The following is a 15,868-nucleotide window of genomic DNA, read 5'->3' on the forward strand; positions in this document are numbered from 1 at the left end:
AGAACTTTGTTTTGGGATAAAATTTATAATGACTTAAAATGTTTCTCCTTAGTACTGAAAATCAAACTTCAAAATACATATTCAATAGCAGAGGTATACTATGATTCCAATGACCCTAGCCGTTCTCAAGTTAATTCTGTTTTTTGAAATCCCCTCTTGAACTTGTATTCCTTGGAGACAAACACACCTCCCTATCAGACAAGTTTTACTGGAGACTTACCAATTATTGGAAAATATTTACAACACTGAAATGTCAAGCCATCTTTAATACTTCTAGAAACCAACCCTCTCAAGAAATGTCTTATTTCTTCTAAATTACACAGCAAATCCCCACTTAACATCCAACCTGACAGTATTGTTTGATTTTAAAGAAAATTTAAAGGGTAAGATTCAGATATTGACACCAAATAGATGGCAGATAAGATTAAAAATAGACATTACTTCATAAGCAAGAGATGTGCCTTCAAACAGTTTTTTTCAAGACTGAAAATATTTATTTGAAAAAAATCAGCACACAAAGATACCCTTAATATTCCTCTCAAATACTAAATATTCAGAATCTATATGAAATTTGACAGCAACTATGGTTTCACAGAACATCAATGGTTTACATAGATGTAAACTCCCAGGCCCAATCCCTTACTGGCATTAACTCTAAGCTGCTAGCTTTAGTGCTACTTGCACAAACTAAAAAGCAGAAAATCTATTTTCATTTTTAAATGGCTGGGATTAAAGCAACCAAAGTACTACTGTTACAGCAAAGTTTAGCAAAACTGTAAGAGAATACCACTAATAACATTTGTAAATTATCCAAAATTATTTCTTTATTGAAGTAACTACATAGATTTCACAGTACTATGGCATATTTATATTTATCTAAGGTCACAAACACATTTTTAACATTCACAATGATGAGCATAAGCATTACCATTCTAACCTACAAAACTCATGAATAAAGAAAAATACAAACACCTTAAGTTTTACAAAAGAAATTCTTTAAATTCTACATACATTAACAATAAAATCATTTCTTCCAAGGTAACAGGTTAAGTGTAAAGGCATACCAATGAATTTTTTTTTCTCTAAACAGCTAGGAATGAGAAGTATTTAATATCTACGACGCTTATTAGGGCCTTCAAAGTTACCCCCTTGGCTTCCCCTACCAAAACCACCAGGACCACCACTAACAGGACCTACACCACTAATGGGAGTTTGAGGGGTTTCAGAACCTGTTCGACTACTCATAGGTGATCCCATCTGAGATGGTGGTCCTTGTGGAAATCTATCATTGGGCTAGAATACAACACAATAAATATGAAGTCCATTTGGAACACGCCAAATATAAGTGACAAGAAAAATTGGCAAAATCCCAAGTGGTGGTGTCATGGAGTTCAGCAGAAAGTCCAGCAGAATCAGGATCATACATAGAAGGAAGAAAGGAGCAATTTAATTAGTTACTATGTTTTTTTTTAAAGCATCTGAAGAGTTACATATTGCTACTATGTCCCAATTTCATGAAGAATGAACTGATTTTTTGAAGCAAATGTCATCTTAAACCTAATCAATATTATAGTATTATTCTGGCATCTTTTTATAAGTTTGCATGTAACTGTGGTATCATTAAAAAATACTTTTAATAAATCAGAGATAAAACTAGGGAGCAGCATCACATTCAAAAAGTAAACAGTTATTATAAAATCTTTTGAGATGTTTTTCTGGAAAAACTATTATTGGGAAAATAGTTTTTTTTAATTGACCAATTTATTAAGATGTACTACTAACAGCACAATTAAACATCTGAATCATGTAGTTGGAAAAAATTTCACAGTGATAACCACATAAATTAATCTCAAAAGTTGAGTAGACTCCCTTTGTGCAGTAGTAAAACCCCATTGTGAAAAAGATCAAAGATAATATTTAAGTAAAGTTTACAATTTCAGAGGGAGAGGTGGAAAAATGGGCCACTTAATAGTACTTTGAAATTACTACCACAAAAATTTAACCAAAGTGTTTTAAGTTTTTACTAGCTTTCAAACATTTTCCTATAAAATTAAGCCTCCACTGAAGGAAACAGTACACTAATTATCATGCGCCATCTATCACAGTAGACACAACAGCACTGCCCTTTTTATCTCCCTGAACACTCATTTTTTAAAAATTGTTAGCATGTCTAATTTTTCAAAATTCATAAAAGGTAGCATTTAAAGTAAATAAATTTTAAAATGCTAAAATACTGAATCCATCAATTCTAAAATACACATTCACTTTTAACATCTCGGAGATCAGGAAGGAGTTTACAGCTGATGGCATGTCTGAGTTTAATTAGCAGTGCTTTTTCTTTCTTAGCAACAATGGCACCTCCAGATTTCTGTAGTAGTTCCAAAACAATACCGCCTTTCCAAAATATATAATCAACCAATCTTCCTTTTCTAAATGGTATTTAGAACAATCATTAACAAAAACTAAATTAGAAAATGTTTTTACGAATATAAAGCCTCATTTAAGTGTTAGATTGGAGGGAAATGAAACAGGTATGAGGTCTTGCTACTGAAATTCAAATGTACTACTAAAAAACATTTTTATAATATTTAATGCACACAAAGATATCTTCACACTCTGAAACCAAGACATAAAATTGTCTACATTTAACTCAGTAACAAATGTAATTAGTAATTCTACAATGTAAGAATAAAGATTTTTAACTATAATGTAAATTACTTTTTACAGTAATAAATTCTCTGAAATTAGCAAGTGATCTTTTACTTAGAAATGTTTACTAGAAACTGTTTTCCACATATATTGGAGTTTTGTACCCCCACCAAAGATAAGGAGTCCACAGAGGAATGGAACACAACCATAAAATACTTGAATGCTGGTAAGAAAGAAGTGGATACAAATTAAAAGCACTATAAAAATAACTGTAATTAACATGTGTTTGCTACACTCTTAAGTACAAAGCATGCCATGTATGGTGATTATAACACTCTTGGGATATTTAAAAATAGCCTCTTATAATCAATATATAACTTCACAAATTACTTTTTATTCATTGCATATTGCTCTTTACTGCCAAAACAAATGATGCCAAGTTACCTTAAGTGTGAAGTTACCTTTGGGGCAGAGTAAACATTATTTAATATAATCAAAATAATGTTTATGATACATTACCACTGCTCCATTATCTGGCATCATTGGAGTTCCCATATTTGCAGCTCCTTCTGGTCCCATGGCAGGACCAGGACCCATTGGTGGGCCAGGTATAGTTCCTCTGTTGTTCATATTCATACCCATCATTGGAGGAGGACCTTGGTTACCAGCAGGTGCTGGGCTAAACGCATCTACGCAAAACAATCTATACTTAGAGCTGTCCTATCTTAGTTCAGTAAACATTAAAAATGTAACAACACTTAGGCAATGTATATAGACCATATCATCAAAATCATTTTCCTTCCTTGAGAATGGGAAACTCAATTATCTAATATGTAACAGATTGTTACCTACACTAACAAAATTTTCATTCCAAAAACAAATTTGTATAAAACAAATGAGACAATTATCAATTATCTGAGGACATTTGAGACTGTAAAAGCTTGAGCATTTTTTAAAAAATCTCCTTTACAATGGTGATTAAACTCTACCAGTTTAAATAACCACAAAAGATTAGCACTTAGAAAAACACTTCATTTTCTTAAAAGTCATGACTAAAAATATTAGCATGTAAATTGCATTAAGTTGGGAGAAGACACTCCATTCCCTGCAATATAGCTTTTATAGTTTTACAACTTCTCCCAGAATTAAAGGAGGCATTGTTTTTTAACATTACGTAGAAATATGTAATCTAAACCAAAAAAATTGAATGACTCAACATGACAGAGCTTATTTTTAAAAATAATTGCAACCAAATACAAATAAACAGATTTGATTTTTTGGCATGCTAAAATGCTGCAAATGGAAACAAACAGGTATACTTCTAACTTTTTCATCAGAAAGATATACCCCTGGCCTCATGTTAATTGCAACAGTGTTTGAGCAGTATATAATACTACATTTATAATGGCATCAAACACAGCACTTTTAGGTACTCAAATATTTTTCATTTTTAAACCCTCCATATACTTTTTTAGCATTAAAAATTCAAAACAAAGATTGACTTCAACTTTTGAGTTTTCTTCTAGTATTTCATTATGTAGGTAAATTTTATGACACTCTGAATTCAATTTCTCAAAAACACATTACAATAGGAATTGAAGTTTTCACTGAAATCCACAACTTTACACAGTACCTTAAGCAGCTGAACTTTATAAATGGCTGAGTCCAGGGAGGAGCTGAGAGGAAGAGAAGTCTTACTCCCTGTCAGTCCCTGGCAAAACACTGCTCTTTCTGAACTCAGGCACCTAGCAACTTCACAGGGAAGAAATTATTTCCTTAACCCCTAAATGTTCTTGCTAATAAATCTATAACTTTATCCAAGAATATTTATATTCCCTTAGCATAACTATAAGTAAAAATGTTACTAGACTTTCAGAACAGCTCTCACAATGGAAATGAGAAAGAGTGAAGACACTATCTAGGAAGAATCAATCTTACCTCAACTTTCCCAAAAACAGATCAAAGATTAGGTTTTTAGTTTTGGTTCTTCTTCTCCTTTTTTTTTTAAATAGAACATAACTGTCAAATCTAACTTATGAGATTCTATGTGTATAGTAAAATAACAAAAAAATAATATTTCCCATTATGGATAGCTGAGATACAGTCTTACTTTTAGGAATTACATCTTCTACCACACAGCTATAATTAAAGTAAATTTAAAGATCTAAGGAATGTTAGAATTTTTGTTCCCCTGAAAAGCTTTATAACCTATCTTTCACTTGGTATGCACACTGGTAATACACCAGAAAACCTAATGACACATCTTTTCTATTTTTTCTAATAACGCATTCTGTCAATGCAACTTCTTGAAATGATGTGACAATGTACTGACTCACCAGCAACAAACACTCAACTGCACAATAATACATAACTCCAGTAAAACCATTAGGATAAAGTCTCTGGTTAAATGAAGTATAAAGAGGAGAAAATTACAAGAATTAGACTTTAGGGAGTTGAGTAAATGCTTGAATGTAAATACAGTTCTCTGGTGAATAAACTGCCATAAAAACTTTAATTCTCTTAAATTCCTTACTAAGTAAGGAATCTAAAGGCATAGTCTCATATTTCTATTCATAAAATTGCTAACCAAGCAGTCAGTCAGAATGTTTCTGGGTCTCTTGCAATATCAGAAACATTTGAAGTTTGGTTCTGATGTTAATGGCAATCTAATAATTATAATGGCATTTCAAATCACCTCCAATTCATAATGACCTCTCACATCCTTAAAACCACATGGACCATCTCACAATTTATTTTGAGAAAGACATAAATACTAAACTAATTGTATTTATTATATATACCATTGTTTCATAATTTACAATTTTCACCACTTACTCCTCACTGATTATTTTGTGTACGCATGGTACTAACTCACAATGAAGTTGTTTATGAGTAAGCGCCATGTTTCATGCTTATTTTGCATACTGGAGATGCTCAGTTACTACTCTGATAAAAGAAAAGTGACCAAAAAGACATTGATAAACAACTTTAGGTCATCTGATTGACAGTGCAACAAAGAAACTGTCATAGAGGAAAGAAGGAAGCTGCTCATGGAAAATACTCATTACGCAGATGCTTTAAGATATTTTATTCCATACACTATGTACAATCTGGATTTTCTCAGCTGCTGTGCATGTTATGCATACAAAAATATTAAGGTAATGTATTCTTTACAATAATATGTACATTTCACTTATATAAAGATTTTAAACTCATGATAGCTCCAGTGGGAGAATGTATAAGGAATATATAAAATTATTTATCTAACTTAAGTGTATGACATTTCAAATTTAATACCACTTATGAAAAAATGCCACACTTATTTTTCCCTAGCTTATTTACCTGGTGTTATTTCCCTGACAACCTGGTTATCTAATCAATATTATAGATGTTAATAATATAGGAATTTTCTTAAAAATAAAACTTTGTATCAACTTTAAAGATATGCATTAACCTAAATGTACAAGGCACATCTCATTTTCTTGACAAGTCATAAATGTCTCCAAACAGCACATTTCTGTGCACAATACTGTAGGTTAGGGCAAAATGTTAAACATTAGTAAAATGAATAAAATTAGCTACATAAAGTTACACAAAGAGTTTACCTTAAAACAGAAATTTATAAAGTACTCCCAAAAGGTTTAGAAACACTACAACCAAAAAAAGCACCAAATTTCTAATATAAAAAAGCCAATTTGAAGGCATAAAATTTAATTTTAAAATATTATACCACAAAATTACTGAGCAAGTTTCATATTTCATCAAAACCTGGTTATGGGTTTCCTTCATTAAATCTATAAAAGGTAATACATCTTTTAGCCTTCAAATAAACAAAATGAAAAAGATTTTCCAAGGCATATGTTTTTTATATACTTGTGTTTTTCAATTTAATAAATATAAGAGATTTCACCATTAAAAAGTTGATTCCAATTTTTTAATTTGTTACTGACATGTAGATACCACAAACAGCATGTACAGTTCCCCAAAGAATTACAAGTAAGTTATAGAAGCCTTTTGCTTCCAATCCCTACCTCCCATGTTTATTGCTCCACGGGGACCCATATCACCCATTCTCATTTCCTGTTCTCTCTGTAAGTAAACATAGTTGTCACAGTCAACCTATCGATCTTATCACATTTCCCATCTAAAATCAAAAAGAGAAGAATAAATTGGGACATCACTTTCCATTAAAAAAATTTTAATTTTGCAACCTCTTTGACTTAATAAGAACACTGAAACTTCAGTCTCCCAGGCTTAATATACTGCTACAATGTTTAAAGCATCTAGTTCACAATACCAGATTATAAATGAATCAGATTACATAAAGTGTAGCACAGAATAGTTTTAATGTTTTTATTCAAATAGATCAAAGACACAAGCTTGGATCCCCCCCCCCCAATCTAATAACCACCATGTCCGATTATTTTTTCCTCTCAGGTCACTGACATCTTAAAACAGAAATGACTGTTACCACTTTAATATTCATATGCATTCAAACATATAACACAAACAGTAAGTTAAAAAGTTATAAATTATTTTCACTTTTGAAATACTGCAATTTATCCTTGCACTTTTATTCAAGTATTCAATCATTATCTTACCCAGGACCTATAGGTCTACCATAAAGTTTCCACTACACACAAGAAATTATTAAACAAAGTAAAATCCCTTCTCTTATGCAGCTAGCAAGTTCTGAAACAAAATGCTCTGAGGTTAACTATGACACAAAGGATCATACAAATGTAAAAAGTATCTTCAATTTCAGTACAGAAATTGCTTCCTAAAAAACTCTTCATTTAGTAACAACCACAAAGAATTAACTTCAATCAACTCTTGGTGAAATGACTCAACATATTATAGCTGCAATTTGCACTATTATTTGATTATCTTTCCCAATTTCAGACAAGTGTGTTAAATGTAGCAATCCTAAAAAACATTCTCAGACAAAAGTAGCAATGTCTGAATCTAAAGAAGGCATAATGTTTCTACTGTTAAAAGCAATTTTATTAAAGTATGTTTGTTTAAAATTCCAGTTAATAATACAAAATACTGGTGAAAAGCACCTATAAGCTAGAAATAAAAGAAATAAAAGCCTATGAGGGATAAATGGCATTAAGCAGCAAATCAACTGCCTATCTATCCTAATGGAAATGCCTCAAAAGGTTATCTATAATTAAGCTACAGTACAAGAAAAACACCTAGTTACATAGCATCATGAAGAAATTTTTTGTTATTTAGAAAATTTAAATGCCAAAACCTTTCTCTGAGCTATTTTCAAGCTTTCCTAAAAACAAATTTGTCTCATAAAACTTTTGATTATTAATGGATACCACCTAATGATGAGCAAAAAAAACTATAGAGTATTTTATAAAACTACTATATAATTTTTCCAATTATATGGAAAATACTATTTTACAAATCACCCTTAGCACTATTATCAATAAATCAAATAAGCTGTCCTGTCCAAACATACTGATAAAGCATGAACAGAATCAGCACACCCGAAGTCTTCTAGGTATTATTTATATAAGATATTTAATATGTGGATTTTATAATAATGACATTCTGGGGGGAGAATAAGGGTTTAAGTTACATTTTTACTTTTGTATTTGCCTTAACTATGAAAGATTAGAAATGCAATACCTAACGATTAACAGAAGATAATTATTATAGTCTTACTGTTCGAAACTTCCATTTTCAAATCTCCCTTATATACCCTAACACCTAACTGAATGAAGGCCTGATTCACTGGAGGGAGCAAGGGAAAGTGCCTACCATTTCTATTGTCTTTTTATAACTTCAGCTTTACCTATACACCTATCACTTTCGGAACAATGGTTAGCTTTATTAATTATTAAAGCTAAATACTTTTTTTTTTAATTCCTAAATTATTCTATTACTCCATTTTCTTTATTAACAGAATTTTGTGGAAAACATGAATTAACATACTGAAAAGATATATAGTTTTAAGTCAATTATTCAGTAGTAGCTATAACATTTTCCCTTCCTGATGCTCTATTATAAACTAGTTCCAGTTCTAAAATATATTTCTTTAAATGAAATAATCAGAATGTCTTCCAATAATTCATGCTAATGTAGCAATTCACTATATTAAGATACCAATTTATATTGTATAGTATAGCACATTTCACTAAATATACATACATTCGATTAATTTATTGATGACATTTCCTTAAAGAATATCACTTGATACTATTTTATACTTCAATCATATTTTTTTAAGATAGTATAATTAGATGACAGATCATTTTAAAATTATTTTAGAAGGAACAAAAGAAGTTATCACCTAATCAGTCATGTCTTAAAGGTTACTGTTTCTTTAAATCCACTGCTATATACATCTAGTAAAATAAAATAGAAAGACTTTAACAGTAGTGTTATCAATGGAAATTAAGACAGCACTTCTTATAACCTGATATATCAAATATCAACAAGGAGAATCACTTGAAGACTTTCTCTATAACTGTGTACCCACCCAAGAAGCAATACACAAGGCCTTCACTTCTCCTATGAATTACTTCTAATATATTGTAAATTAGAACTGGTACATAATACATATGTGTAATCTTTTTATAATACAAATTTTAATGATGCTTTAATGTATTAGTAAAAATTAAGAGTTGTTAACATGAAACAACCTATATGTAAACAAAATCTCAAAAAATGACAGTGCAATGAAATGATAAAGCTATAATGAAAACTGCTTTTCATTGATTCAATTAATCCTCACAGCAACCCTGTAAGAAGGTTTATTGTTATCCTACTTTAGAGATCAAAATACTGAGGCACAGAGCTATTAAATAACTTACTCAAGGTCATACATAAAGCAAGTGGTTGAGCTGACCTATAAAATTCTGCCAAAATAGAGTTCATGAAATTTTCACCTTCCCTTTCTAATAAGAATTATGCGTTGGTATTCCTGACACCTTGTCACTAAAGAAAGCTTAAATTCACAGCTGACCAACAAATTAAGGAAAGTATGACTGATTTTCAGAACCACATATCAAAGCAGCATTCCATTCTAAAAGCAGGTCTTAAAGTGTGATTCATGGAGTACTCAAGAGTCCTCAATACTCTTCTGGGGAGTGTACATATTTAAAACTATTTCATGTCTTATTACCAATAGAATATAGTCATAATATTGTGGTCTAATCAGGGTTTTCACTCTCTCGACATTGCTGGATAATGCAAAAGTAATGATGGGCAAAATTTCTAGTTTTTTGGCACAAATCAAAAGCACTTGTCATTCAGTTTCTATTACAAATCATTGTATTCTTCACATGCAATTATGAATACCTAAATGAAGAAAACTTAACTTTATTAAATCACTATCCTTGGGTACATGCCCTTTTAAATATTCTATGCAATAACAAAGGATATATACATAAAGCATGTCTGCTGCATTCTGAAGTAAGGTGGTTATTTCAAGAATAACAATTCTTATAATTGGGTTGCAAACTGAAATGAGACAATTTTTTTCTTAGGACAGGAATTTTACTTAAGACAGCACTGGACAAGTAAATGTTCGCAGACATTTTCTGATAAGATCAGTGATTGATATTAAAATGTGGTTTTTAATTTTGTATGATAAAATGCATCAAAATTTAAAAGAATTGTGTAACTTGATAAATCAGTATTTTTCTAATGTTGGTTATATCAATTACAAAATCATGTCTGGGTAAGAGACCCATTCAAAGCTCAAAGTAAACACCAATAGACTGTAATGCAAAAGAGTATTTCCAAGAAATGACTGTTTATCAAGTTTTACCACAGTATCAAACAAGAATATCCAATTACCAGAAAAGGTTAAAACATATCTCCAGTGTGAAGTCAGTTTTTTTCACTGTACTTTAACCAAGAGCATTTTGCAATAAATGGAATGCAGAAGCAAATACGGAAGCCAGCCATTTTCCATAAAGTCAAGCATTAAGCAAATTTACAAAACAGTAAAACAATACCACGCTTCCTACATTAGAGTTGAACATTAAAGAAATTTGGGAAAAAAAAAAAAGTGTAAAATAAGCTTTGGTTGGTATGTCGCTGGGTTGAGCGCTGACCTGCAAACAGATTCCCAGCCAAGGCACATGGTGAGGTTGCAGGCCAGATTCCAGGTTGGGGGAGTGCGAGAGACAACCAATGAATTTTTCTCTCACACGTAGATGTTTCTCTCCCTCTCTTTCGCACTTCCTTTCTCCCAAATAAATAAATATTTTTAAATGTTTTAAGTGCAAAATAAGGCCACTCTTCCCAATAAAACCAATTTTCTTTCAAAATTCTCCTTTTAAATTTCTAACATGGTAAAACACTAACATAATCTGAATAAAAGTTCACTGGAGCCCTCAGTAATTTTTAAGTCTATAATTTCAAAACCAAAAAGTCTGACATAAAGTAGCAGAAAATTTGCAATGATTTGAATTAACTACAGCAGTAAACACCAAAAAGCAGAATTTGATGCGATTTAATATAATGTACAGATTTTTCTCTTTAATACTTAGGGTATCAATCTGTCATTTCGAACATAGTGCATTTATTTTTCTAGGTAACCTAATTTAAAGGTTTTACATGGTACATAAATAAGGATAAAATAAAGTATATGAATGCCTAAGATTTAGGAAACAGTGAGTAAAAACGTATATCAATTGTGACATTTTGCGATCAATAAAGTATGTTCATCTAATACTGTGATCAATCTAAATTCTTGTTTGAGTGAACTCAGTTAATAACCAATCATTACTCTTCTTTAATTCATAAAGACATCTCATGTATGTCTCTAAAATTTTCTAAAGGTTATCTGGAAATCACCATGAGTCATTTAGGTTCTATGTCTTAATAAACAAAATGCTAAAAATCCTGATGTAAAAGTACAGACATAGAAAATTTTAATCTATGAAGGGAAGTATGATTCTAGAAAAATGTATTAGTTCTGGCAGGTAACAAGATTCAACTGTTTTATCATCAAATATTTAAAAACTTTTTCTTAAACAGAAATTACATTTACCACTTGGGAACATCTTTTCTTTCATTAGAGAATTAAGAGAATAATATGATCATTAGAGAGCCAAACTGTCAAGGGAGAAATTAAATAAAGTGTTAGTAACCAGAAATATTGGGTAGTAAACACAACATATTTTAAAGTAAATAATGGAACAAAAATAAAGTTCATGAAATATTTAGGTATAAATTTTTTAAAAATCTGAAAATGAAAATACACCTCTTTGCCAAAAATTTACTCACATTTAAAAGGTATTGAGATATTTAAAAGTGTGCAACAAAGCTATCTCTTCCTTAAAAAAATAAAATAACTTTAAACTAAAAACGTAACGAAGACATGTTCCCATTGATATAACTCAAACAATATCATGGAAACTTTCCAACATAACCAACAGAGAATGCTTGGAAAACTGAACTTAACATTTTTAATTAAGACAATTAAAAACAAGAATTTCCAGAACATTCCTCTCTCTCTCTCTCTCTCTCTCACGCACGCACGTGCGCGGAACTAGACAGGAATGGGACAAAATACTTCCAGTAACATGAGACAAACTTAATAAATACAACTTATGGTGTTTTTTTCCCCTCAATTTGAATGCATGCATGCCAAAATATCTGCATCCATCAATATTAGGGAAATGGTTCTCACTTTTATTTTTAAATTAAAACTTTACCTCATATATCATCAGGGAATTGCAAATTAAAACAACGAGATACCACAATACACCTATTAGAACGGCCAAAATCTTGAACACTGGCAATACGCAAAGCTGGCAACAATGTGGAGCAACAGGAACTCTCCAGCAGTCATGCTCCTAGGTATATAATAGAAGAAGTTGAAAATTCATGTCTATGCAAAAACTTGCACATGGATGTTTGCAGAAGCCTTACTTGTAATGGCCAAAACATGGAAGCAACTAAGATGTGGTACACTCAGACAATAAAATATTATTCAGCACTAAAAATAAATTAGCTATCTATCAAGTCATGAAAACACAGAGGAACCTTAAATAAATATTACTAAGAAACCAGTACCAGCCCTGACTGGTGTCACTGAGTTAGTTGGGTGTCATCCTACAAAGTGAAAGGTCACAGGTTTGATTCCATCAGGACACATGCCTGGGTTGCAGGTTCAGTCACCAGGCAGGACATGTACAAAAGGCAACTGATCAATGTTTCTCTCTCACATTGATGTTTCTTTCCCTCTCTTTCCCTCTCTCTAAAAACAAATAATAAACTTTTTTTCAAAAAGCAAAAAAAAGCAGCCACTACCAAATAGCAAATATGATTTTGACTAAATGACATTCTGGAAAAGGCAAAACTATGGACAGAAAAAGAATCAGTGGCCCAGGTCAGGTAGCTCAGTTGGTTAGAGACTTGTCTGGATAAGCCAAGGTTGTAGGTTTACTCCCCACTCAGAATACATACAAGAATCAACCAATGAATGCGTAAGTGGGACAACAAACCGATGTTCCTGACTCTCTCTTCCCTCTCTCTAAAAATCAATATATAAACATCTTTTAAATAGAAAGGAAATCTCTCCCTCCCTATCTAAAATCAATCAATCAATAAATAAAACAAGTGGTTATCAGCAGTTGGTGAAGGAGGAACAGGCTGAACACAGAAAATTTTAGCACAGTGAAACTACTCTGTGTGATAATATAATGGTGTGTCCAAAATATTATATATTTGTATGAACCCAGAGAATGTGCAACACCATTTGTGAATCTATATAAATGATAAACTTTGGATGATTAGGATTGTGTCAATTACAATAAATGTACCTCTCTGTGGTGTGGAACTTTGATAATGAAGGAGTCTGTGTGTTTATGGGGGAAGAAGGCACATGAAAATTTTCTGTATTTTCTGCTCAATTTTGCTGTGAACTTAGAAGTATTTTTTAAGTCTATTTTTAAAAAAATTTTTTTAAATGTTTTGCACAATTATCTTACTTTGTATCACAAGTATTAGTTACAAACTAATATTTGTTAAACTTCAAATCAGAAATAGAACAACAAATATAAGTAGGGGGACTTACTTTTAGCTCACTGTATTCATTAATCTAAAGATATATACCTCAAACTAGAGTCACTCAACAATGTACTTTTAAAGTCTGGTTCAGGTAACTTAGTAAGCAGATTATTCTGATGTCACTATCAAATTCAACTGACTATGTAGCAAAATTAAATGTCACTTTTTATAATACACACGGTAGCTAACTAAACATGAATTAAATGTAATTACATATAATTCAGCATGTTTTGAGACAGAGGGGAATAAAGATTTTAAACAGATTAATTTTAAAACATTAATATTCAGCTGAGATTTTTATTTTTTAATCTAAGGGACATTTTCAAGATTATCATTTTCAATTTTCATGGCAAGATCTCTCTGAAGAGGTGCTTTTACAAACTGTAATTGCAAATACCGTATGATCTCACTTATACAAGGAATCTAATGAACAAAATAAGCCAAAGAGAACGAGACACAGAGAATCATGGAACAGACTGACAGTGGTCTAAGAGATGAGGAGGGAGTGGGGCATCATTTGGAAGAAGGTGAAGGGATCAGTCAAGGAATATATATGAAGGGCCCATGGAAATGGACAATGGTGTGGGGATTGACTATGGAAGTTGGGGGAGGGCTGGGTGGAGGTGGGAGAACTGTAACAACATAAACAATAAGACAATTTTTAAAAACTGAAATCGATTAGGAATTAATCATTCTTCAAACTGTTATTTTATCCCAAACTTAGAAGACTTTTAAATATAAATAATAAATCAGCAATAATGGTATAAATAACAGTATCACAGCTATAATACAAACCCAGTACTTTTAATATAGTATCATGCCGAAGCTCACATAATACTAGAGACTAGTCTGCAGTTTTTTACTCAACCCCTTACTAGTACATTTTCTCATCAGAAACACTATCATGACAGGCCAGATTAAGGTATGAAAGATAAAGCCATAGAACAAATATAAACTGCACAAGAAGGTATTCCATCTTAGTCCCACAAACAGAAAAAAGCATAGAAGCAAACAAAGCCTGTATTCCAATATATAAAAAAATTAAACACATCTTTAATAGAAAATATCTTTTTCTGTTTGTGAAACTTGACAGTAAGCAAATTAGTCTACTGAAACTTTGAAATCCTGTGTCCAAGTATATTTTTCTAAGTAGGTAACACAAAGCAACAGATTCAGTATGTATAGCAATTTTTAACTTATTTAAGTGGTAACTAAATAAAATTCAAGAAGTTACTTACAATTATAAGAGAAACTACTATAACAAGCATATCAACTGCATAAAATGAGGATTTAGAAAAAGCAAAAATATGCCAAATGAAGAAAATATGAGAAACATGGTAAACTTACAACCAAAAAGAAAGGATTTGAAACATGCTACACAATATAGTGAAGGATGTCATAAAACAAAGAGGCAGACTTACCCATGTATTTTTAGTTATTTGATATTTTGAGCAGAAACATATACACTTCATCAGCAGAGCATGCCTACAAACCCAAGTCCCTATCCACTATATCACTAGTAGTTTAATTAATAGCTACATATGGAAACTAACATTCACATCTATCCTGTGTGATCTGGTAATTTCAGGAGATCCTACTAGAACTTACTGCCCTCAATATGAAGTACAAAAGACACAAGATACTGATTGACCTGCAAAAAATTTTTAAAAATATAATCACCTTGCCCTGGCCAGGTGGCTCAGTTGGTTGGAGTACCTTTCAGTACACCAAAAGGCTGTAGGTTTAATTCCTATTCAGGGCTCATAACTAGATTGCAGGTTCAACTCCACAAACGATTCATGTTTCTCTCTCACACTGATATGTCTGTCTGTCTGTCTCTCCCCACCCCCAACCCGCACCTATTCTTCTCTCTCAAGTCAATAAACATATCTGCAGGTGAGGATTTAAAAATAAATACATACACACATACATACATATATATATAAAATCACATTGTAGGACAAGTTTTATAAAAGGGCTCTAAATATTATATTAAGAAGTCACAAAACAGAAGTAACAAGTTAAATTGAATCTTTTGCTATTAATTCAAATTATTTAATAATTAAACAAAATTCTTATTATTCATATATGGGACATTTCAAAAACGTGTTTACTTCAGTTGAACACTTCTATTCACCAATCTTGACTCTCCTCTTCATCTCCTCAAAAAAGGTAA

General features: G+C 31.5%; 1 protein-coding gene across 1 annotated transcript in view; it reads right to left on the reverse strand.

Moving 5' to 3' along the window:
- Nucleotides 1-520: 520 nt before the first annotated feature.
- Nucleotides 521-15,868, reverse strand: part of PSPC1 (paraspeckle component 1) — a 73,218-nt gene continuing 57,870 nt past the window's right edge. Inside the window, exons 7-9 of the mRNA XM_090273721.1 lie at nucleotides 6,681-6,738; nucleotides 3,169-3,338; nucleotides 521-1,293 (exon numbers count right to left, since the gene is read on the reverse strand). Coding sequence (XP_090129847.1) covers nucleotides 1,108-1,293; nucleotides 3,169-3,338; nucleotides 6,681-6,738 — 414 coding nt within the window. The 3' untranslated portion in view covers nucleotides 521-1,107. The remainder of the gene's footprint in view (nucleotides 1,294-3,168; nucleotides 3,339-6,680; nucleotides 6,739-15,868) is intronic.

This window comes from Furipterus horrens, unplaced genomic scaffold (genome assembly GCF_987537825.1).
Source record: "Furipterus horrens unplaced genomic scaffold, mFurHor1.1.pri manual_scaffold_4, whole genome shotgun sequence".
Lineage (NCBI taxonomy): Eukaryota > Metazoa > Chordata > Mammalia > Chiroptera > Furipteridae > Furipterus > Furipterus horrens.